The sequence below is a fragment of the Cherax quadricarinatus genome, chromosome 4 (assembly GCF_038502225.1).
Source record: "Cherax quadricarinatus isolate ZL_2023a chromosome 4, ASM3850222v1, whole genome shotgun sequence".
NCBI classification, from domain to species: Eukaryota; Metazoa; Arthropoda; class Malacostraca; order Decapoda; family Parastacidae; genus Cherax; species Cherax quadricarinatus.
The window spans coordinates 63,794,359-63,822,014 of NC_091295.1; the positions used below are offsets into that span (position 1 = coordinate 63,794,359).

Consider the following 27,656-nt stretch of genomic DNA (forward strand, 5'->3'; position numbering starts at 1 on the left):
TAGTGAAAAAAGTAAGTAAATTCGTAAGACATGAACGCTCCTTTGTAAAACCGTGTTGAGATTCATTAATCAATCTGTGCCTATCAAGATGGCTATGAATTGCTTTCGGCAATTATTGATTCCATAAATTTTCCCACTATGGAAGTAAGGCTTATTGGTCTATAGTTCGAAGCCAAGGACCTGTCACCTGCCTTGTAAATAGGTATTACATTTGCCATTTTCCACTTATCAGGCACTATGCCAGTTTGTAGTGATACGTTAAAAAGATTAGCCAAAGGTATGCTAATTTCCTCTTTACATTCCTTTAACACCCTTGCAAACAGTTCATCAGGGCCGGGGGATTTGTTAGGTTTGAGTTTCTCTATTTGTCTGAGGACCATGTCACTAGTTACCGCTATTGTACATAGTTTATTATCATCCTGTTCTACATAATCTATTATTTCAGGAATATCGCTAGTATTTTCCTGTGTGAAAACTGAGAGGAAGTAGGTACTGAGAATTTTACACATTTCCTTATCACTGTCAGTGATCTGACCAGAGTTACTCTTAAGTGGGCCAATCTTGTCCCTAATCTTACTTCTGTATACCTGAAAGAACCCTTTTGGGTTAGTCTTTGAATTACCACGATAGAAAGTGCAGAGGTGTGCACAGAGACGAGACCCACAGTTAGAGGAATGAGCTTTTAGAACAGACTAAAGGAGTTGATCCTGATAACCTTAAAGGATAGAAATACCAGGGTGATATAATGAAAAATAAAACACTCAGTAGACGTAATACGAGGACAGGGAGATGTGAGAAACAAGTACATGAGGGCATCGATGAAATTTAAAGATACATATGAGTCATATGAATGTCAGGAATTCTTTCTTCATCCTGAGGATGGTCAGAATGTGAGAATGTGGAAAGAATTGGGCGTACAATTTGCGGAGGCAGGTTTCACACATAGTTTTAAGAACAGGGATGACAGGGCCCAAAAATTCTAAGAATGAGTAAACTCAGCAAGTAGCAAGGGAAGACTCCTGCAACCAGAAATAGGAGAGTAAAGGCAGACACATACGTAGAGGTGTGATGAATTCTTATTTGTTTTGTACAGTTACTTAAGAAGTTTAGATTTTTCATTTATAAGTTGATAAGTAAGTCACATTTTTCAACAGTTTGGTATCTATTCCGAAACGTTTCGCCTGTACAGTAGGTTTCATCAGTCAAATACAGAGGTAGCAAATATGGAGACAGCAAAAACATCAGTCCATTAGCTTTGAAGAAATAATTTGAGGTGGTCAGTCCCTGAGCCTGAAGATGTGCTCAACTTCGTGGTTTTCAACAAATTCCAATGATTCAATATTTTTTAATACATTTTTCTTGTGTAAAAAGCACAAAACTTATAATGCGTAACGTTTATCCTTGTTTGAATTATCTGTACCAAAATAATATAAAATTAATAATTGTATATACAAGTGTGACTATATTAGCATCGTACTTTATGTCAGGTATCCCTTGATTCATGCAGTGCATGTTAGGTATCCCTTGATTTATGCAATGTATGTTAGGTATCCCTTGATTCATGCAGTGCATGTCAGGTATCCCTTGATTTATACAATGTATGTTAGGTATCCCTTGATTCATGCGGTGTATGTCAGGTATCCCTTGATTCACGCGGTGTATGTCAGGTATCTCTTGATTCATGCGGCGTATATCGTCCTGGCCCGTCCTGCACAAAACAAACTCAATGTAACATATAAAATATTAGGATTCGTTCTACGCCTTTGCATATTCCACTTTTCATGATTATTTTATACCCCCAAAATATATGAACTTAACACATGGGCACCAATCTCGGTAATAAAGATAAAAGTTTGGTTAAAGAACAACCAAGAAAAATAAAATCGAAAGAGTCATAATTCCTATACAATACAAAATTCAGAAAAAAGTCTAATCTATTTTTTCTACACAAAAAATTAAGTGCATAGCAGATAGATACCAAACAGCAATATATTTAAAATATAAGAAATTGGTCAACAATGAGAAAAAAAATTAATAACAGTCCTCCTCATATTTACTGATTCTCCTCCAGCACCAGACAACTAGGCTTTGTTTACGCTGAAGTGAACACGTTATGAATTTGTAAACATATATCTCCCTGTTACTGTTTCCTTCCTTCCTTCCGTCTTTACTCTCTCCCAAAATGTCAACACAAACCCAACTTCTTTCCGTCAAGTGTCCATTTGTTTTTGACTTAACACATGATCAATAAAGTGAAAATCAAATAGGTTCAGAGTGCCATTAATGAGGATATAGTTATAACATCAAGCAGTATTAGACTTAGGTGATGGTGTAAGAATGAATTTATTTTTTTCTTATAGTAAATTACTGATAGAATTATAGTAACTGTATATGTATCACAGCAGCATTCGAACTCTGGCCACCAACTGTCTACGAGATAACCACTCAGTTACAGATGCTTCATGTCTCTGGGTGGTCGGTCAGAATTCTAGCCATTTTTCCTCAAAGTTTGGTAATAAGCCCAACTTTAAAGATAGGTTCTGTATGCATTGACCTATATACTCTGCGAGAAAGGGAAATGGTGTAATCAAAGAAATAACGCAGGCAGGCGGATAAGAAACCAGGCCACCAGCTCTCCATGAGAGTAAATATCTGACAAACTGATATCTTAAACAGAAGCAAATATACCTCCTTAGTAAGATCGCCACACTGTCCATTGCTTTCTCTATTTTCTTTACTTCCACTCTCTTCACAGTTCTCATACGTACAAAATAATCTGTAGCGGCTCTTTAGTCTACGAGTCTGAACTCTGTTAATAACTCTTGCCTCCCCTCTCCCCTTCATGTTCACCTCACATCGCACTCTTCCATCCCTCCTTGGGAACTTCCAGTGATTTAGATTTGGTCCTCAATATTTCATGACTGAAGGCTATCATATCTGTTTCAGACTTACTCCATATCCTCAGACAGAGTAGGGTACATTGCTGCCGCTCCAAATCGAGTCATCTACAGACACTGAATAGCGTCAGTCAGCTTTTTCACAACATAGTTATGTGAAACACATTGCTGCCATTTGCCCCGTCCTCTGCTGTTTCAGACCCACGAAGCGTGAAACATCTCATTGATTTTCCCAAACAGTGGTTAAGTAAAAGTTCTAGCAGTACAAAAAAAAAATGTGGCTGCGTCCATGGACACATTATGTTCTGGGTAACTAACACAGACAGCGCTCAGCCTTCTCTTCCCTATTTGCAAATCTTCCAGAGAAGTTCATTTCTCAGATTATTTTCCCATACCGATACAGAGACTCATACCACGCTGACACCTGTGTTGGTCTGAGATAGAGGACAATAAATTCCTTGCCCTTAAAACTCTATTTAGGCTTCTTCCCATCGCTGTCGGCGTAGGATCCTGTACTCACATGTGTAGGAATCAGCCACACACTGCTAACACACATATAATACGGAAGGAAACCTGGCACCTCTCTGCGAGGACTACCAGGTGGCTTTTAAAGTTAATCATATATTACCTAAATGCCCTATTAATCAGAGAGTATCGGCATCTTGAATTCTTTAATACACTTACTTTAATTGCATTCTTTGTTCGAAGCCTAGCTTTAGATACACAGTCCTTCTGTGACTGGTTGTAGCAAGAAACTAACCTATTGCACCAACCTTTATTAACCAACATCTTCATTAACTATTTGCCATGCAACCTAAACTATCTCAGCACCAAATGATCCTCATAAGTTTGGCCCTTAATAATAATAATAATAATAATAATAATAATAATAATAATAATAATAATAATAATAATAATAATAATAATATAACGATATAATATTTTGTCAAGGTGAATCATTGTGATAACATGTTGTGACGATAGTGTTATTCTTTATAACCCTCCACAACTTACCACTACAACCCTGCTACTCTACAACCCTCCGCAACATGCCACAACTCACTACAATCTTGCACAACATGCAACCATTCTTCACATCTCTCATCAACATGGCACCGCAAAATGCGCAACCCTCCACAACATGGCACCACACTCTTCCTTCCATAACATGTCATAACACACTACAACCCTTTACAACATGCCACCATATTCTACATGTCTCCATAACATATCAACACGCCATATAACCCTTCACAATGTCACCGCATTCCTTCATTGACAGGGTTATCCTAGATTAAATTCTACGTAATTTATAATGAAATCATTATAAAAGTCTGAAATTATGTATTGAGCCTAAATAAAACTTAGTTTCAATCCTGTACTGCATGTCATCGCTCCACAACTTGTCACATATTACAATCCTTCACAACAAGTCACAACGCTACAAGCCTTCACAGCTTGAAGCAACATACTCTCCATCTTACCGCAACATGTCACTACTACTCTCATCTTACCTCCTCCAAGTGCCAGATCAGCCAGGCTGTGATGGAAATGTGGGCTAGTCGGCCGTCATCACCAATCGTCTGGATGAACCAGCGAGCAACAAAAAAGCCTGACCCCCAGGTCGGCCTGCAGGAGTTGGAAAATTTTCAAAAGGGGTCACAAATATGTAACAGGTCCTTTGCCTACACACTCTACATCATTCTACAACACGTCACAACACTACACAACATTTTGTAACATGCCACAACACTATGCAACCTTCTACAACATGCCACAAGAATATGCAATTTTCTATAACATGCCACAACACCATACAACCTTCTACAACATGCCACAACACTATACAACCTTCTACAACATGCCACAACACAATACAACCTTCTACAACATACCACAACACTATACAACCTTCTACAACATACCACAACACTATACAGTTTTCTCGATCATATCACCATTCACTACATCTATTCACATGATTCCACTACGCTATTTAACTTTGCACTACACACTACAGCCTTGCACAACATGTCACCATACTCTACAGTCCTCTATGCCTACGACGTACGACCATTCTACAACCCCCTTAAAGGAAGGTGCTTTGTTGCCGATATAATGCTCTGACCCTTAAGAACTGAAGTTACCCTCCCTTTTCAAGGATCGAATCTGATTGCCTTCCATTTATCTGGCGTTTAGGTCTTGGCTATGGATGGAATAATTATTTTAACGTACAACACCTACAAAGGTCACAGTACCGTGGATGGAACAATTGCCTAGTAACCCCTCCCTTAAGATCAGTGGATGGAACAGTTGCCTAGTAACCCCTTACTTAAGATCACTGGATGGAACAGTTGTCTAGTAACTCCTCACTTAAGACCAGTGAATGAAACAATTGCCTAATAACCCCTTACTTAAGACCAGTGGATGGAACAATTGCCTAGTAACCCCTCACTTAAGACCAGTGGATGGAACACTTGCCAAATAATCTCTCACTTAAGACCGGTGGATGGAACAATTGCCTAATAACCCCTTACTTAAGACCAGTGGATGGAACAATTGCCTAGTAACCGCTTACTTAAGGCCAGTGGATGGAACAATTACCTAGTAACTCCTCACTTAAGACTAGTGGATGGAACAATTGCCTAGTAACCCTTTAAGACCAGTAGATGGAACAATTACCTAGTAACCTCTCACTTAAGACCAGTGGATGGAACAATTGCCTACTAACTTCTCACTTAAGACCAGTGGATGGAACAATTGCCTAATAACCCCTTACTTAAGACCAGTGGATGGAAAAATTGCCTACTAACTTCTCACTTAAGACCAGTGGATGGAACAATTGCCTAATAACCCCTTACTTAAGACCAGTGGATGGAACAATTGCCTACTAACTCTCACTTAAGACCAGTGGATGGAACAATTGCCTAATAACCCCTTACTTAAGACCAGTGGATGGAACAATTGCCTAGTAACCGCTTACTTAAGGCCAGTGGATGGAACAATTACCTAGTAACTCCTCACTTAAGACTAGTGGATGGAACAATTGCCTAGTAACCCTTTAAGACCAGTGGTTGGAACAATTACCTAGTAACCTCTCACTTAAGACCAGTGGATGGAACAGTTGCCAAGTAACCCCTCACTTAAGACCAGTAGATGGAACAATTGCCTAGTAACCCCTCAATTAAGACCAGTGAATGGAACACCTGCCTAGTAACCCCTCACTTAAGACCAGTGGATGGAACAATTGCCAAGTAACCCCTCACTTAAGACCAGTGGATGGAACAATTACCTAGTAACCTCTCACTTAAGACCAGTGGATGGAACAATTGCCAAGTAACCCCTCACTTAAGACCAGTGGATGGAACAATTGCCTACTAACTTCTCACTTAAGACTAGTGGATGGAACAATTGCCTAGTAACCCTTTAAGACCAGTGGATGGAACACTTGCCTAGTAACCCCTCACTTAAGACCAGTGGATGGAACAATTGCCAAGTAACCCCTCACTTAAGACCAGTGGATGGAACAATTGCCTACTAACTTCTCACTTAAGACCAGTGGATGGAACAATTGCCTAGTAACCCCTCAATTAAGACCAGTGAATGGAACACCTGCCTAGTAACTCCTCACTTAAGACCAGTGGATGGAACAATTGCCAAGTAACCCCTCACTTAAGACCAGTGGATGGAACAATTGCCTACTAACTTCTCACTTAAGACCAGTGGATGGAACAATTGCCTAGTAACCCCTCAATTAAGACCAGTGAATGGAACACCTGCCTAGTAACCCCTGACTTAAGACCAGTGGATGGAAAACTTGCCTAGTAACCTCTCACTTAAGACCAGTGGATGGAACACTTGTCTAGTTACCCCACACTTAAGACCAGTGGATGGAACACTTGTCTAGTTACCCCACACTTAAGACCAGTGGATGGAACACTTGTCTAGTTACCCCACACTTAAGACCAGTGGATGGAACACTTGTCTAGTTACCCCACACTTAAGACCAGTGGATGGAACACTTGTCTATTTACCCCACACTTAAGACCAGTGGATGGAACACTTGTCTAGTTACCCCACACTTAAGACCAGTGGATGGAACACTTGTCTATTTACCCCACACTTAAGACCAGTGGATGGAACACTTGTCTAGTTACCCCACACTTAAGACCAGTGGATGGAACACTTGTCTATTTACCCCACACTTAAGACCAGTGGATGGAACACTTGTCTAGTTACCCCACACTTAAGACCAGTGGATGGAACACTTGTCTAGTTACCCCACACTTAAGACCAGTGGATGGAACACTTGTCTAGTTACCCCACACTTAAGACCAGTGGATGGAACACTTGTCTAGTTACCCCACACTTAAGACCAGTGGATGGAACACTTGTCTATTTACCCAACACTTAAGACCAGTGGATGGAACACTTGTCTAGTTACCCCACACTTAAGACCAGTGGATGGAACACTTGTCTATTTACCCCACACTTAAGACCAGTGGATGGAACACTTGTCTAGTTACCCCACACTTAAGACCAGTGGATGGAACACTTGTCTAGTTACCCCACACTTAAGACCAGTGGATGGAACACTTGTCTAGTTACCCCACACTTAAGACCATTGTCAAGTTTCTTGATATTAGTTTCGGATACGCTGTAACGTCGTCATGAGTTTCCTCATTTAAGTATTGGTTATTTATGGATGATGTACGTTTCTACATAACCTGTCACCACACTACAACCATGTGTGACTTACCATCACACTACAACCATGTGTGACTTACCATCACACTACAACCATGTGTGACTTACCATCACACTACAACCATGTGTGACTTATCATCACACTACACCCATGTGTGACTTACCATCACACTACAACCATGCATGACTTACCTTCACACCACAACCATGTGTGACTTATCATAACACTACAACCATGCGTGACTTACCATCACACTACGACCATGTGGGACTTACCATCACACTACAACCATGTGTGACTTGCCATCACACTACAACCATGTGTGACTTACCATCATATTACAACCATGTGTGACTTACCACCACACTACAACCATGTTCGACTTACCATCACACTACAACCATGTGTGACTTACCATCACACTACAATTTTGTTCGATTTACCATCACACTACAACCATGTGTGACTTACCATCACACTACAACCATGTTCGATTTACCATCACACCAGAACCATGTGTGACTTACCATCACACTACAACCATGTTCGACTTACCATCACATTACAACCATGTGTGACTTACCATCACACTACAACCATGTGTGACTTACCATCACACTACAACCATGTGTGACTTACCATCACACTACAACCATGTTCGACTTACCATCACACCAGAACCATGTGTGACTTATCATCAAACTACAACCATGTTCGACTTACCATCACATTACAACCATGTGTGACTTACCTTCACACTACAACCATGTGTGACTTACCATCACTCTACAACCATGTGTGACTTACCATCAAACTACAACCATGTGTGACTTACCATCACACTACAACCATGTGTGACTTACCATCACACTACAACCATGTTCGACTTACCATCACACCAGAACCATGTGTGACTTACCATCACACCAGAACCATGTGTGACTTACCATCACACTACAACCATGTTCGACTTACTATCACACCAGAACCATGTGTGACTTACCATCACACCAGAAACATGTGTGACTTACCATCACACTACAACCATGTTCGACTTACCATCACACCAGAACCATGTGTGACTTACCATCACACCAGAACCATGTGTGACTTACCATCACACTACAATCATGTGTGACTTACCATCACACTACAACCATGTGTGACTTACCATCACACTACAACCATGTTCGACTTACCATCACACCAGAACCATGTGTGACTTACCAGCACACTACAACCATGTTCGACTTACCATCACACTACAACCATGTGTGACTTACCATCACATTACAACCATGTGTGACTTACCATCACACTACAGCCATGTGTGACTTACCATCACACTACAGCCTTGTGTGACTTACCATCACACTACAACCATGTGTGACTTACCATCACACTACAACCATGTGTAACTTACCATCACACTACAACCATGTGTGACTTACCATCACATTACAACCATGTGTGACTTACCATCACACTACAGCCATGTGTGACTTACCATCACACTACAGCCTTGTGTGACTTACCATCACACTACAACCATGTGTGACTTACCATCACACTACAACCATGTGTGACTTACCATCACACTACAACCATGTGTGACTTACCATCACACTACAACCATGTGTGACTTACCATCACACTACAACCATGTGTGACTTACCATCACACTACAACCATGTGTGACTTACCATCACACTACAACCATGTGTGACTTACCATCACACTACAGCCATGTGTGACTTACCATCACACTACAGCCATGTGTGACTTACCATCACACTACAACCATGTGTGACTTACCATCACGCTACAACCATGTGTAACTTACCATCACACTACAACCATGTGTGACTTACCATCACATTACAACCATGTGTGACTTACCATCACATTACAACCATGTGTGACTTACCATCACACTACAAGCATGTGACTTCACACCACATACTCCCACCCTCAACTTCTCCCCACACGCTCCCACCCTCAACTTCTCCCCACACGCTCCCACCCTCAACTTCCCACCACACACTCCCACCCTCAACTTCTCCCCGCACGCTCCCACCCTCAACTTCCCACCACATGCTCCCACCCTCAACTTCTCACATGCTTCCACCCTCAACTTTCCCCCACACGCTCCCACCCTCAACTTCCCACCACATGCTGCCACCCTCAACTTCCCACCACATGCTCCCACCCTCAACTTCTCGCCATTTGCTCCCACCCTCAACTTCCCACCACACGCTCCCACCCTCAACTTCCCACCACATGCTCCCACCCTCAACTCCTCACCACATGCTCCCACCCTCAACTTCCCACCTCATGCTTCCACCCTCAACTTCCCACCACACGCTCCCACCCTCAGCTTCCCACCACACGCTCCCACCGTCAACTTCCCACCACACACTCCCACCCTCAACTTCTCACCACATGCTCCCACCCTCAACTTCTCCCCACATGCTCCCACCCTCAACTTCCCACCACATGCTCCCACCCTCTACTTCTCCCCACATGCTCCCACCCTCAACTTCCCACCACATGCTCCCACCCTTAACTTCCCACCACATGCTCCCACTCTCAACTTCTCCCCACATGCTCCCACCCTCAACTTCCCACCACATGCTCCCACCCTCAACTTCTCCCCACATGCTCTCACCCTCAACTTTCCACCACATGCTCCCACCCTTAACTTCCCACCACATGCTCCCACCCTCAATTTCTCCCCACATGCTCCCACCCTCAACTTCCCACCACACGCTCCCACCCTCAACTTCTCCCCACATGCTCCCACCCTCAACTTCCCACCACATGCTCCCACCCTTAACTTTCCACCACATGCTCCCACCCTCAACTTCTCCCCACATGCTCCCCCCTCAACTTCCCACAACACGCTCCCACCCTCAACTTCCCAAGACATGCTCCCACCCTCAACTTCCCACCACATGCTCCCACCCTCAACTTCTCCCCACATGCTCCCACCCTCAACTTCCCACCACATGCTCCCACCCTTAACTTCCCACCACATGCTCCCACCCTCAACTTCTCCCCACATGCTCCCACCCTCAACTTCCCACCACACGCTCCCACCCTCAACTTCCCACCACATGCTCCCACCCTTAACTTCCCACCACATGCTCCCACCCTCAGCTTCTCCCCACATGCTCCCACCCTCAACTTCCCACCAAGTGCTCCCACCTTCAACTTCCCACCACATGCTCCCACCCTCAACTTCTCCCCACATGCTCCCACCCTCACCTTCATACCACATGCTCCCACCGTTAACTTCCCACCACACGCTCCCACCCTCAACTTCCCACCACATGCTCCCACCCTCAACTTCTCCCCACATGCTCCCACCCTCAACTTCCCACCACATGCTCCCACCCTCAACTTCCCACCACATGCTCCCACCATCAACTTCTCCCCACATGCTCCCACCCTCACCTTCACACCACATGCTCCCACCGTTAACTTCCCACCACACGCTCCCACCCTCAACTTCCCACCACATGCTCCCACCCTCAACTTCCCACCACATGCTCCCACCCTCAACTTCCCACCACATGCTCCCACCATCAACTTCTCCCCACATGCTCCCACCCTCACCTTCACACCACATGCTCCCACCGTTAACTTCCCACCACACGCTCCCACCCTCAACTTCCCACCACACGCTGCCACCCTCAACTTCCCACCACACGCTGCCACCCTCAACTTCCCACCACACGCTGCCACCCTCAACTTCCCACCACATGCTCCCACCCTCAACTTTCCCTCACACGCTCCCACAACTTGGCCTCACTCACAACACACACTATCCACCACAACATACAAAACATCTTCACATATCTAAAGACTCTCTACATTGTTATGATTAATGTGTAAGAAGAGTAATGTAATTTTTACAGGCGACAATTCAAGTAAATTAAATAACAATCCTCACTACCTCTTTCTCAGTGTTTTTTTTCCTCACTTTGTGGCTGTGGAACCAGTATTTGCAAATTAAATATTTATATAAATGTAAACTTGCAAAAATCTAAACATTCTCTAAAATTTAGGTGCATCTTGTGTATCGAATTTTATATGATGAAAAATACGCTACCATGCAAGGAATGAGATCTGGTATTTTTATTGCAGACAGTACGATGTTTCAGTGCTGGATTATATGAACACAAATAAAGCAGAGTAATGTGCTCATAATATATTTGCTATATTTCAGCACAACCAAGATAATAATGGCAGTAATGAGTGGGGATTAAAAAGACTCCGCTACACAAATACGAGCTACAAAAGAAATATAAAAGGCACTCCGAATTTTAATATGTGAGGAGAGAGGAGGCTTGACCTTATAACTAAGGTAGTGGTGGGTGCAGTTATTATGAAGGTTGACACAGTCGCACCTGAACTGTATATAAATTGTTCTTCGGTTACTTTATATTGTACATATTCTGCTCTCTAGAGGATCCAAGTAAAGGACTAGAAACATTCATCATTTTGGCTTTTGTCTTTCTAAAATGTGGGTGTTCTGAGTATGTTCTCTGAGGAGGTTCCTTGACGAGGGATTTTGCTCCAAAAAATTGAACCGACTCTCCTCTTCCTTGGATTAAACGTGTTTGCCTCCTATTCTTCCCGTCGCTTTATAATGCATCATACGGGTTTAGCTGCCCTCTCATGAATATATTAACTATGAGAAACAGACAGACAGACAGGCAGACAGACAGACTGACAGACAGACAGACACACACACACACACACACACACACACACACACACACACACACACACACACACACACACACACATCACACACACGCACACACACACACACACACACACACACACACACACACACACACACACACACACACACACACACACACACACACACACACACACACACACACACACACACACACACACACACACACACACACACACACACACACACACACACACACACACACACACACACACACACACACACACACACACGCACACACACACACACACACACACACACACACACACACACACACACACACACACACACACACACACACACACACACACACACACACACACACACATACATACACTATCAGTCAGTGCAGATGTTCCATTTTATGTCTTTTGATTCATATTCTAGGAGTTACCTATCATTTGTGTCGGGTTCACGATAGTGTCACTGGGTTGGTTATGCTGGTAACCCAGAGCATCATGACCACTGTGTCCTTGTTATCTAGGATTCTTTCAGCCTCCAGTGTCATTAGTTCATTAAACCTGTTCTTGTAGCTCAGGTATTTTGCCTGATGAGCAAATCTGTGGAAATTCTCGTCTTTCTTTGCATGTGTCAGTTGTATTGCACAATAGCGCTCAATATTCTTATATTGAACTCCCATATGTATATGTTCGAGTCATTTTGATTTATTTTTGAATTGTTGAAAGCTTTTTTTGTGTGTGGTACTGCTGTTTTTGGCGTTAATACTATAATGTATAAGTAATTACTTATGTTTAGTTACATATGTGTATGTGGAGTGGGGATATGTGGGTGTGCGTGTGGGCATGTGACTAGTCTAAGTTGTATGAAAAACATTTCAAATACTTAGCCTTAAATAAGAAAATTTGTGTTTATAGTAATTGAGTTATGTGAAAGGATTTGTATTGCTTCAAATATGTTGTACATTACTGAATTTTTACTCATTTCTTGTTTAATCTGTGTTTCAGCTCCGTTACTTGCAAACCCTCAGCACCATCTCTGCAGAAAAGAACTCTACCATCATCTTCCCAGTCCCCATTGATATTATCCATAACTACATGATCAACACGAAATAGTTACCTAATACTAGATAATACAAGTATTGTAGTTATGTGAATTACAATAGATAAAATTGACTTAGACTTCTGAGGACACTGACACTAACCAATTTTTAACCAAGTCTTAATTAAAGTACCAATGACCAAATAATATAAAGGATTTTTTTTTTATTCAGTAACTTTAAAAATTTTCAGCCATGATAAAAATGGGGTAATTTTGCTTAATCCTTAAACAGACAATAAGACTACATATAAAATATTTTAATACTGTTATAACAATTACAATCTTAAGCATATATTATAATATGTATGAAAAATGTTTGAATGATTATCTATACAGTTTCTTCTTTTAATTGACCTTCTTTGGAATTTTTATTTGATGAAGAAAATTCATTACATTTTCACTACAGTAACTTTTTTAGAGGCCAAATGGATATTTCTTTCACAGAAAGTCAAGAAAAAGTTTGATTATAAATAGAGAATTTGTAATTTTCAAACATATGTAAAACCTCGATAAAACTTTTTTTTTGTATAATTGAATGCAGTTATACAAAAAAACAAAATTGTAATACTTCAAACATTTCTCAAAAGAATATTTAAAACTAGTGATAGATATATTTTCTTTGTAATTGGCTAAAACAAAATATGATCCCAGTCTTCAAGAAAATTTACTCATGACTAAAATTTCTCTGCCCCATGATTTCCACAAACAGACATTTGAGGACGAAATGGACTGTTTAACTTAGAAAATATATAATTACTGGTTTCACCTATGAGAGTTCTTTGTTCTGGAACAATGCTTGAGCCTTGGACGGTAAGATATGAGACAGCCAATCATTATAGAGTTCTCAAGATTATAATTACCTTCCCTCATGCAGTGTATCAGAATAGCAAGATATTGGAGGGAGGAGAGGCTGGAGAAAGGTTAATATAGAAATAATGTTAATTCTTAGCGTGAGGAAGCTTGGAAGATTTAGATTGTTATTGGAATTTCAAAGAACCAAATTGATTTTCCAAAGTGATTCATGACCTTTTTAGAAAGTAAGAAAAGGTTTCATATTTTATTCTTTCATATAAGAAAGATACTACAGTTTGTATTTCCTTAAAATGTAGAAATAAATCCCCAATCCTGTGTAAATTTTTCATGAAATTGGCCCTCCATTTTAGAAAATCTTCATATGCCAATTAGATTGAAAAGTTATATATATCTACAATTACAGATATATTCTTAATTATTTAAGTAGTTAATGAATTAATTATGCATGTTGATTTCAGTTTAATATTTCTTCAGATTACATGCAAATCATTTATATTTAGCCTTAGTAGAATAGGTTTATTTCAGTATGTTGGCAGTGTTGGTTTTTCTTTTTTTTCTGATTGATAGCTCTGGCTGCTCACATTAAGCCATATGGTTCCTTTTCAGATCTATATAAATAACCCGAGGAGAAAATGTTTATCACGAAAGGAATAAACACTGAGAAGACAGAGCAAGTCATGAAAGGCTCACTTTTCTTATGACCTGCACTTATATGTTTAAGGAACATTCTTGCTGTGCCAAGTGGCACAACAAAATTGCTAAGAAGTTTTATGCATGATGTTTATATTGTAATTTATGTCTCTCCTAATGCTTAAATAATGCTCCTTCCCTTTATTTTGGACATACAGTTATGAGCATTATTTGAATACATGAGAGGCTGCTATTTTATCTTATTAAATATAATTGGATGCAAGCCAGTGATTTGTCAATTGCTTATTAGGATAAGTTGAAATATAAAGCTATATTACCTATATTTGCATTTTCAGTACTGTAAAACCTAATTTGATTGAATGGAAAAAATAGTATGATTTCGGGATGTTTCAAGATGTTGATCTGTCGTTATAGACTATTTCATATCTGCCACTTTTCTAATCTATTACACTGGTGAAAGTTGGGACTTTTTCGGCAGTTTGTACTCTGCCACTCTTTTAGTGAATATAATTTTATAATGTACTCGGGAAATTTGAAATTTACACATGATTTCTTTAATTTTAAGGCATTGGAAACCACCTTCTTTTCAATTTTAACCAATAGGATATATTTTACAGAGCTAGATTTACAAGAAAATATTGAAGTTTAGAAGTTATCTTGTTCCATATTTTGTCTTCGTGATCTTAGAGAGTAAAATACACAAACTGAATTAAATATTGTCTTTTAGAGTAGATTTACATCCTTAAATTTCTCCAAACAGAATTAAATTTTCCATTTCTTGTGTGCTACTTGGAGATAAAACAACGTATTTTACTCTGTAAATGAAGTTTGAAAGAACATATCTTCATAACTGTATATAGTATATTTGTAATTGCAACAATGCATCTCCCAAAAATGTTTGATCAAAAGCTCTCATCAGCAATGGTTCTCTTTCTGACTACATTGGCTTCTGTTTGTCATCGTAAACGTGTTTAAATACAATAATACTTACAATCTACACCACTGTATTACCGATTTGCGGTTATATGAGAATCATTAGAGTTCTTGTAATAAGATTCTAATTTTAGCCTAGATGTCCAATTGTCATGGATCATTTTAAATCTGAAAAAAATGACACATTTCAATTAAAATCTGTCTAGAGCTGAAATTATGAAATAGTTGTTTATAACATTTACGCCCAAAGTGTAGACAAACACCAATGAGTATTCTTTATGTAGACTATACTAACTTCAGAAAAACCACAATATAAATCTAGCGCAAAAGATACATTGAAAAAATTTACACATAATCTACCTATAAATGCACAGGAATGGTTTTTCTGGGGTAACATGCCTATTTGTATGTTACCATCCATTAATGTTAAATCATGTTTCTTTTATACAGAATAAGAATAAATTTTACTTCATCAAGTGAAGTTTTTTATTATTTTCTTTTGTTCATTCAAACAGAGCAACAAATATTGAGGAAACACATTAATTTAAGTCTTGAAGGTATATATTAATTTCAGCCCTTTGCCCAGGCTCTGGCATTTAAAATACGTACTTTTATAACATGAAGACTTACACGTTATATGGAATTATAACCTTACTTGAGTACTTCAGGTAAGGTAAAAAAAAAAAAGGCCGAAGCTATTTAAGCAGCAGTTAGTTCCCAGATGAGTGGCGTTTTTTTTCCAATTTGCTTATCAGTGGTAATCTGTGTGTTTTATAGCTTTATGTAACCCAACCTATAAACTGATTGTTAATGATAATAGGGAACAAGAGCCAGTCACACCGCCTGTTTGATGGCTGCAGGTTGCTGGGTATAAAAACAAATGGATTGCGGTTGATGGTCGCAAGGAATTTCGCAGCTACACGAGGCTCTGGACTATCACATGACACTCTTCGACGAGGCTCCGACAAAACTTTGAATCGTTACAAGTGTATATTACTCTTACTAGTTCATTCATCCCATATTTTAGATTAGCTAACTCTTGATGTTGGTGAAAGACTCTTTATCAAAGAAATTGAAGCCACCCTCCTCTTCCTGGAATTAAACATTTTCCATGAGTTGAATGATCCATACTAATTTTACGCTTTTTTATTTAACCTGAACCTGCGTAAATTACTGGAATAATCTCCATTCATTAATGATGTATGACAGTCAATACAACAGGCTTGACTTGAACTTTAGTCTACTGAAATCGCTTTGTGTAAAGTCTTGGCTTTCTCTTCCCTGTTACCAATATCTGTCTTGCATTGAAGCTCATCAGTAACAGCAACAGGTAACATATTTCCTCTCAAGAAGAGCTAAATGTGTAATAATGCCTTAAAGATTTAAAGATTGTGACCCCCTCCCTTTCCATTTGCAGGCTCAGGACTCTGCAAATAACGAGTTTCATCTCGTTAAGATAAACTACGACCCACCGAAATTACTTTATGGTGTCCCGTTGCTAGGTTGGCAATGTTCTTGCTTCACACACTTGAGTGTCCATTGTTCAATCCTCGGCATAGATGGAAACACTGGGCATGTTTCCTTACACCTGCTGTTCACTAGCATTTAGTCGGTACCTGGATGTTAGTAGACTGGTGTGCGTCGCATCCTGGGGGACAAGATTGAAGGACTCATATGGAAATAAGACAGACAATCCTCGATGACGCACTGACTTTCATGGGTTATCCTGGGTGTCTAATTTTCCGAGTTAAAATTCTGTGCATATCTTATCTTAACAAACCAACTCAACAGTCATAATTTTGAAAGTTAAGACACATGTGCAACATCTGGATATCTTTATTGTAGACGTTTCGCCATCCAGTGGCTTTATCAATACAGATTCTAGGACATAATAGGAAGACAGTAGAACTATATACAAAAGATGAGGTACTGATTACCTCATCTTTTGTATATAGTTCTACTGTCTTCCTATTATGTCCTAGAATCTGTATTGATAAAGCCACTGGATGGCGAAACGTCTACAATAAAGATATCCAGATGTTGCACATGTGTCTTAACTTTCATATTGTCGGTATTTTATACCTTTCTTGCACAAGTCATAATTTTGAAGATTAGGCTAACCTCAGCTATCAATATTCTTTTTCATAATTCAGAAATCAGGGAGAAAAATAATACCTTTCATTTATTAAATCTTTAATAAATATGTATATGTATATACATCATTATAAATTAAACATACAATAATCTGTCGAATATATACATCGAAAACACTATACTTCCTGAGTGCCACGATCTGTGTTACGTACTGTCAATGTCTGTGGCAGGGATCCCAGATTCAAGTCTTAGACAAAAGAATTGTGTAACCTGTGAATCAAAATTTTAAAGCCTCGAAATCGCATTAGTTATTAATTAACTTATATCTTTATTTTATAAGACTGACACGAGTTCCAGTTGCATTTGCGACCCCTTCTCTGATAATGTTACCATACAGTAGTGTATGTTAAAGGAAGTTTGTATGACACCCGAATCAAAATTACACACACTGTCCAACTCTAAGCCATGTAGCTAAATAGTAGTAGCGCTTTCTTTAATAACCGAAAGACACAGGTTTAACCCCTGGTCACCTAGTAGTAAATACGTAGAGTAGCAGGGTTTCAGGTAACTGCTGTCCGTCACATCCTGGGGATGGGACATGGCTGGGCCTTGAATAAGCTGAGGAAGGGAAACAGTTCTTTATTTTTATTTTTTGATCAGCAACCTTCTCTTAGAGTTCAGGTGTAGCCGATTATGAGCGAGTACAGTAATTCTCAGTTGATAAGTCATCTATGTCCAGACTCATTCCAGTCCTCCTTAATGAGATCGGCGGCCTTCTCTCCGATCATAAGAGTTGGAGCATTGGTATTGCCTGAGACGATGACGGGCATAATGGAGGCATCCACTACCCGTAGCCCGGAGACACCGTGAACCCTGCCATCACAAAGGAAATCAAACAATGAAGTCTCAATTTTATTACACACACACACACACACACACACACACACACACACACACACACACACACACACACACACACACACATACACACAGGTTAAGGGAAATCAACCTGACGACACTGGAGGACAGGAGAGATAGGGGGGACATGATAACGACATACAAAATACTGAGAGGAATTGACAAGGTGGACAAAGACAGGATGTTCCAGAGATTGGACACAGTAACAAGGGGACACAGTTGGAAGCTGAAGACACAGATGAATCACAGGGATGTTAGGAAGTATTTCTTCAGCCACAGAGTAGTCAGTAAGTGGAATAGTTTGGGAAGCGATGTAGTGGAGGCAGGATCCATACATAGCTTTAAGCAGAGGTATGATAAAGCTCACGGCTCAGGGAGAGTGACCTAGTAGCGATCAGTGAAGAGGCGGGGCCAGGAGCTCGGACTCGACCCCCGCAACCTCAACTAGGTGAGTACAACTAGGTAAGTACACACACACACACACACACACACACACACACACACACACACACACACACACACACACACACACACACACATACACACACACATGTAGTGACGTAGTGGAGGCGGGAACCATACATAGTTTTAAGGTGAGGTATGATAAAGCTCATTGGGCAGGGAGAGAGAGGACCTAGTAGCAATCAGCGAAGAGGCGGGGCCAGGAGCTACGACTCGACCCCTGCAACCACAAATAGGTGAGTACAAATAGGTGAGTACACACACACACGGAAGGGCGAGGAGCACGAGAGTCATCGTACAGCGAGCATCGTACAGCAAGCATCTGGATGGACGTCCCCTCTTAGTTGTAAGGTACAAATCACCTGTTTGTGGCTGGGGGGTAGTTTGGGTGGTAGAGCCGGCCCTACGATCACTGGTAGCTGGCTGTCACAAACCCTGCTCCAGAGTGATTATCGTACACACAACACCTAGCAGTAGTAGGAAAATAAAATTTGTAGGAGCAAAGAATAGGCAGGAGGAGTAAGTTGGGGCCAATAGGACTACAGCCCTGACAACAGTTTTAAGAGTTTTAGGAAACACACAAAGTGCAATCTGAGAAGCAAGTATTGGGTACACATGTAGTAAAAGGTAGTACACAACTGGGCGAAAGAAAGACTCGTTAACACACACTAGTATTACAATTATTAGAATTACTCTCAGTATTAATGGTATTTTATTAGTATTATGGATACATAGAGGTGAGGCGTATTTCTGGGACACATAAACAACTCACGTGCTCACGTGCACACACGCACACACACACACACACACACACACACACACACACACACACACACACACACACACACACACACACACACACACACACACACACTCAGGGCCAGGAGCTGAGTCTCGACCCCAAACCACAACTAGGTGAGTACACACACGCACCCAACTGATCCTTGGAATTTGACGGCATTCCCCCACCTCTCCCCCTCTCTCACCCTCCTCTTTAGCCTTTTCTCCCCTCCCTCTTTCTATCTTTCTCTCTCCCCCTCCCTCGCGTTCCCTCACCTCTCCCCCTCTCTCTCCCACCCTCCTCTTTAGCCTTCTCTCCCCTCCCTCTTTCTATCTTTCTCTACCCTCCTCTTTAGCCTTCTCTCCCCTCCCTCTTTCTATCTTTCTCTCTCTCCCCTCCCTCACATTTCTCTCTCTCATAGCCTTTTCCCTCACCCTCCTCTCTCCCTCTCTCTATCTCTCTCTCTCTTTCTCTCTCCCTCTCTCTACCCTTTCTCCCCCCCTCTCGTTTCTCTCTCTCGCCCCCTAGTCTTATCCCTCACCCCCATCCTCCCTCCTCTCTCTCCCTCTTTCTACCCTTTAACTCTCCCCCTCTTACTCTCTCCCTCCTCTAGCCTTCCCCCTCTTATTTTCTCTCTCCTCTAGCCTAGTCCCTCCCCCCACACACACACCCTGAAAACACATAAACTTCTCTCTGTGGTAAAATACATAAGCTTCCTTCTGTGGTAATAAAAACAATGGGTGACCCTAGAGGGCGGAAAACCAGAGATCTGGTGGATGAACCAGGGAGGAAAGATTGGGAGTTAGAGCTCCAAAAAAGGAAGGAAGAGTGGGGAAGGAAGATAGAAGAGCTTGGCAAGATAATGGAGGAGCAGATAGCTGAAGAGTGCAGGAAGTGGGAGCTACAGGTCTTAGCAGCAGAAGCTAGGATACTGTGCTTAGAAGAGAAACTGAAAAACTTAAAACAGATTAGAGAGACAAATGATAATTCTGATGCAACAACAGGAAATTCTATGTCAGGCACAGACAAGGGGACGGTAAGAAACAAAGGAGATATGCCGTACATGAAGGCCCTATCAGACCCACGTGGGACCAGGGAAAAGACGAGGAGCATAGTAAGATTAAATGACAGGTCTGAAGACAATGAAGGTATGTTATATGCAGAGACTCTAACAGCCAGCTGCAGTAGCAACGAACAACTGATCATGAAAGACAGTTCCCTGAGAATAGAAGTTTCAGATAGGACAGGGACTGAAGGCAAGAACATTTCAATGGAAGGAAATAAAACACCTCAGAGGATGCAAATGGAGACTCAGTGGGAGGAGGAAAGGGAGAGGTCAGTTTTTATCTATGGGCTCCAAGAAGCCAAGGGGGACAACTTCGAAGATATAAAACAGGAGGAGGAAAAAATTATTGAAGGCATCATGAAAACAATAGGTGAGGGCGATATGACCCAGGTGACAAATTTTCAGAGAACTGAGTGGTTTGCAAGTGGAAGGATATGGCCTGTCAAAGTAATTTTCAAGGAAGAATCAGTTTGAACCAGGATTCTGCAAGAGAAAGCACGACTGAGGGACAAACAGGGGTACTAGAGAGTATACCTCGATCGCGACAGAACACAATAAGAAAGGACTACACTGAAAGAGAGGGTACAGAGATGCAAGGAGGAACGAGAGGCAATGATGAAGATGAGCAGGACCCAGACACAGGAGGAAGGGCAAACACACCCCACAAAATCTCCCACCAAAAGACTCCAACTGCGACAATCCCAACACAACTGAGCAACCCAAACCACAACCCACTCACTGTTCCCTCTTCCAGCAACACCCACATCACAAACCTCACCCCAACAGCTGTCCCTTCTGGGCATTCTGACCCCACGCCCATCATCACAAACCCCACCTACACCACAGCCCCCCATAGGCTCCCACTCCCCCAACCCAATATTCTTGCAGGACCACAGTGATAGAAAAGAAGCTGAAAGTTTGGTACACAAACATGGACGGAATAACGAATAAACATGAGGAGTGGCACAAAAGAATCAGTGAAAAATCCCCAGAGATCATAGCAGTCAGAGAAACAAAACTTGCTGAGACAATAACAGACACAATCTTCCCACCGGGATATCAGATCTTGAGAAAAGGTAAAAGGAGTAGAGGGGGAGGAGGAGTTGCACTGCTCATAAAAAACCAATGGGGATTTGAGGAAATGGAAGGCATGGATGTGATTGGAAAAAGAGACTACATAGTAGGTACAATTCAGTCTGGAGAACATAAAGTAGTCATTGGAGTGATGTATAACCCACCACAGAACTGCAGGAGGCCAAGAGAGGAGTACGAAGAAAACAACAGGGCGATGGTGGACACTCTGGCTGAGGTGGCAAGAAGAGCTCATTCGAGCAGAGCAAAGTTACTGGTAATGGGCGATTTCAACCACAGGGAGATCGACTGGGAAAACCTGGAGCCACATGGGGGTCCTGAAACATGGAGAGCCAAGATGATGAATGTGGTACTTGAAAACCTCATGCATCAACATGTCAGGGACACTACCAGAGAGAGAGGGAAGGATGAGCCAGTAACACTGGATCTTGTGTTCACCCTGAGCAGTTCAGACATTGAGGACATCACTTACGAGAGGCCCCTTGGAGCTAGCGATCATGTGGTTCTGAGTTTTGATTATATAGTAGAGTTACAAGTGGAGAAGGTAACAGGAATTGAATGGGAAAAGCCAAACTACAAAAGAGGGGACTGCACAGGTATGAGGAATTTCCTGCAGGAGGTTCAGTGGGACAGAGAACTGGTAGGAAAATCAGTAAACGAGATGATAGAATATGTTGCAACAAAGTGCAAGGAGGCAGAGGAAAGGTTTGTTCCCAAGGGAAACAGAAATAATAGGAAGACCAAATCGAGTCCTTGGTTTACCCGAAGGTGTAGGGGGCAAAAACTAAGTGTACCAGAGAATGGAAAAGGTACAGGAGGCAAAGGACCCAGGAAAACAAGGAGATTAGTGGAAAAGCCAGAAACAAGTATGCACAGATAAGGAGGGAGGCCCAGCGACAGTACGAAAACGACATAGCATCGAAAGAAAAGTCTGACCCGAAACTGCTGTTCAGCCACATTAGGAGGAAGACAACAGTCAAAGACCAGGTGATAAGGCTGAGGAAAGAAGGTGGAGAACTCACAAGAAAAGATCAAGAGGTATGTGAGGAGCTCAACATGAGATTTAAGAAAGTATTTACAGTGGAGACAGGAAGGCTTCTCGGGGGACAGACCAGATGGGGACACCAGCAAGGAATATACCAACAAGTGTTGGATGACACATACAGATACCTCAAAGGCAATGGGACCGGACAACATCTCCTCGTGGGTCCTTAGAGAGGGAGCAGATATGTTGTGTGTGCCACTTACCACAATCTTCAACACGTCCCTGGAAACTGGGCAACTACCTGAGGTATGGAAGACGGCAAATGTAGTTCCCATGTTTAAAAAAGGAGACAGAAAAGAGACACTACACTATAGACCTTTGTCTATATAACAGGCTCATATAACAGGAAGAGCACTGCAATGGATCAGAGAATACCTGACAGGGAGGCAACAACGAGTCATGGTACGTAATGATGTATCACAGTGGGCACCTGTGACGAGCGGGGTCCCACAGGGGTCGGTCCTAGGACCAGTGCTATTTTTGGTATATGTGAACGACATGATGGAAGGGCTAGACTCAGAAGTGTCCCTGTTCGCAGACGATGTGAAGTTAATGAGGAGAATTAAATCAGATGAGGAATGGGCAGGACTTCAAAGAGACCTGGACAGACTGGACATCTGGTCCAACAACTGGCTTCTCGAATTTAATCCCGCCAAATGCAAAGTCATGAAGATAGGGGAAGGGCACAGAAGACCTCAGACAGAGTATAGGCTAGGTGGCCAAAGACTGCAAACCTCGCTCAAGGAGAAAGATCTTGGAGTGAGTATAACACCGAGCATGTCTCCGGAAGCACACATCAATCAGATAACTGCTGCAGCATATGGGCGCCTGGCAAACATGAGAACAGCATTCCGATACCATAGTAAGGAATCATTCAAGACACTGTACTCCGTGTACGTCAGGCCCATACTGGAGTATGCAGCACCTGTTTGGAACCCACACTTGATAAAGCACATCAAGAAACTAGTGAAAGTGCAAAGGTTTGCGACAAGGTTAGTTCCAGAGCTAAGGGGAATGTCTTAAGAAGAAAGGTTAAGGGAAATCGGCCTGACGACACTAGAGGACAGGAGGGTCAGGGGAGACATGATAATGATATATAAAATACTGCGCAGAATAGACAAGGTGGACAAAGACAGGATGTTCCAGGGAGGGGACACAGAAACAAGAGGTCACAATTGGAAGTTGAAGACACAGATGAGTGAGAGAGATATTAGGAAGTATTTCTTCAGTCATAGAGTTGTCAGGCAGTGGAATAGCCTAGAAAGTGATGTAGTGGAGGCAGGAACCATACATAGTTTTAAGACGAGGTTTGATAAAGCTCATGGAGCGGGGAGAGAGAGTACCCAGTAGCAACCGGTGAAGAGGCGGGGCAAGGAGCTAAGACTCGACCCCTGCAACCACAAATAGGTGAGTACACACACACACACACACACACACACACACACACACACACACACACACACACACACACACACACAGTCAGTGACAGTCACACAGTCACGCAGACGCGGGGGCACAGTAAATGCTAGCAGTAACCAGTGGTAGTGACAACGTCAGTGAGCAATCCTACGAGAGATAACCAAGGTTATTAGTTAAAAAAAAGTCGAAAAGAAGCCTGAAATCTTTAATATTTCAAAATGCCAAACCGTTAGGGGCCTAGTAGGCACCTGTTGCCACACAGATTCAAATATAAAAAGATCAAAGCGAGTGTGGAAGCGGGTGTTCAAGAATTACGAGAGATTGGTTAACAAGTGCACCATACAGTGAGAGTGAAAAAGTTAATAATAAGCAAAAGGAGAAAGGAAAAATAAAATATATAACAAGGGAAGGTGGCAGGAGTAGGCCTGCTAAAGCAGTGATGCCACAACAGGTTGTGTGCCATTATAAATATAAAGTGTAGCGTACCAAGTGAAATCACTTGAAGAACGCTGGATGTATGAGCATGTATGGTTATAAACATCACGGGTGAAGGATTTTCAAAATAGTGATACAAGGCCTATGTATGACGACTACGTCATCAGCATCTGGCAACTTGTCATCGCCCCACTGCCAGCGCAAGTACTGCTCACCTACTGAAGTTGCATGTTGTCAGATTCTGGTCTCTGCATCACTGTTAGATACTGGTCACTCACTCCTGCAAGCTATTACCAGAATTAGAGTAGAAATAGCATAGATAAGGTGGAGACAGGGTTGACGAGAGTGTGAGGAAGTGAAGAGGTCTAGCCAGGGGTAACATCAGACACTTGTAGAAGTTGAGAGAAGTTAAGTTTTAGAACCTAGTTACTTTCCATATTTTATAAGTAGAATTGATAAGTGTTAGAATTACTATTGGTAAGTTTTAGAATTACTGGTATTACTACTGGTATTTATTAGCAGTATGAATACTTAGAAGTGGGGGCACACACATATACACACATACACACATTGTGTAGAAACCGACCGATCAAGCTGATTCTCAGGACAGAAACAGTGCGGAACAGGATCCTCCAAGAAAAACCACGGTTGAGAAGCTCGGAAGAGTACAAGAAGGTGTTCCTAGACAGAGACAGAACACAAAAAGAGAGACAGCAGCTGAGGGAGAGGACAAAAAAGCGAAAGGAGCTAGGAAAGGAGACAAGGATGGAATCAGCAGAGGTCAGTCAGAGCAGAACAGAGCAGCAAGAGCAAGCACACACACAACTATCCTCAGAACCCCACAACCTATCACACCATCCCAACACACAATACAATCCATACCCACAGCTTCCACCCAACCCCCAACCATAGAATCCCACAGTATGCTACCAGGTCTCCCACCCCCACAGGCCCCCCAAACCACAGTGTTGGAAAGGAAACTGAAGGTATGGTACACAAACGCTGATGGAATAACAAACAAGTGGGAGGAGTGGCATGAAAGAGTCAAAGAGGCATCACCAGACATCATAGCAATCACAGAAACCAAGCTTACAGGTATGATAACAGATGCCATCTTCCCAACGGGATACCAGATCCTGAGGAAAGACAGAAGGAACAGGGGGGGGGAGAAGTGGCGATGGAATTTTGATGAGCTGGAGAGAGGAGACAGCGGAGAAGAAAGTGATTGCATAGCGGGAACGCTTCACTCTGGAGGTCCCAAGGTGATAATTGCAGTGATGTTTAACCCACCACAGAACAGCAGGAGGCCAAGGCAAGAGTATGACGAGAGCAATAGAGCGATGGTTGACACACTGGCTGCAGTGGCCAGAAGAGCTCATACATGCAGGGCAAAGCTCCTGATCATGGGCGACTTTAACCACAAGGAGATTGAATGGAGAACTTGGAGCCACATGGGGGCCAAGATACATGGAGGGCTAAGATGATGGAGGTGGTACTGGAAAACTTCATGTACCAACACGTATGGGACACTACAAGAGAGAGAGGAGAGGATGAACCAGCAAGACTGGACTTAGTATTCACCTTGAGTAGTGCAGATATCGAGGACATCACATATGAAAGACCCCTTGGGGCCAGCGATCATGTGGTTTTGAGCTTCGAATACACAGTAGAGCTACAAGTGGAGGGGGAAGCAGGAAGGCCAGGACGAATGAAACCAAACTACAGGAAAGGGGACTACACAGGAATGAGGAACTTCCTGAATGAGGTTCAGTGGGACAGAGAACTGGCAGGGAAACCAGTTAATGAGATGATGGAATATGTAGTCACAATGTGCAAGGAGGCTGAGGAGAGGTTTGTACCCAAGGGTAACAGGAATAATGAAAAAGCCAGGATGAGCCCATGGTTCACTCAAAGATGCAAGGAGGCAAAAACCAAGTGTGCTAGGGAATGGAAGAAATATAGAAGGCAAAGGACCCAGGAGAATAAGGAGAGCAGTCGTAGAGCCAGAAACGAATATGCACAGATAAGAAGGGAGACCCAACGTCAATATGAAAACGACATAGCAGCAAAAGCCAAATCTCACCCGAAGCTGTTATACAGCCACATCAGGAAGAAAACAACCGTCAAGGACCAGGTAATCAGGCTAAGGAAGGAAGGAGGAGAGACAACAAGAAATGACAGTGAAGTATGTGAGGAACTCAACAAGAGATTCAAAGAAGTGTTCACAGAGGAGACAGAAGGGGCTCCAGAAAGAAGGAGAGGTGGGGTACACCACCATGTGCTGGACACAGTACACACAACCGAGGAAGAAGTGAAGAGGCTTCTGAGTGAGCTAGATACCTCAAAGGCAATGGGGCCAGATAACATCTCTCCATGGGTCCTGAGAGAGGGAGCAGAGGCGCTATGTGTACCCCTAACAACAATATTCAATACATCTATCAAAACAGGGAGATTGCCTGAGGCATGGAACACAGCAAATGTTGTACCAATCTTTAAAAAAGGAGACAGACAT

The 27,656-nt window shown here is 42.2% G+C and overlaps 2 protein-coding genes across 13 annotated transcripts in view; one reads left to right on the forward strand and one right to left on the reverse strand.

Moving 5' to 3' along the window:
- The window catches only part of LOC128684495 (band 7 protein AGAP004871), a 1,214,601-nt gene extending 1,198,293 nt beyond the window's left edge, over window positions 1–16,308 (forward strand). For 11 of the 12 annotated variants that reach the window (XM_053770702.2, XM_070096985.1, XM_053770705.2 and 8 more), the window contains one exon: window positions 13,342–16,308. In XM_053770702.2, the coding sequence (XP_053626677.1) occupies window positions 13,342–13,449 (108 nt within the window). In that variant the 3' untranslated portion in view covers window positions 13,450–16,308. Of the gene's footprint in view, window positions 1–11,836; window positions 11,975–13,341 lie in introns of all 12 variants that reach the window. The other variant, XM_053770696.2, reaches the window with a different exon arrangement.
- A 2,343-nt stretch (window positions 16,309–18,651) lies between these two features.
- The window catches only part of LOC128684336 (glucose dehydrogenase [FAD, quinone]-like), a 206,842-nt gene continuing 197,837 nt past the window's right edge, over window positions 18,652–27,656 (reverse strand). The window contains exon 13 of the mRNA XM_070098289.1: window positions 18,652–18,799. Within this exon, the coding sequence (XP_069954390.1) occupies window positions 18,652–18,799 (148 nt within the window). The remainder of the gene's footprint in view (window positions 18,800–27,656) is intronic.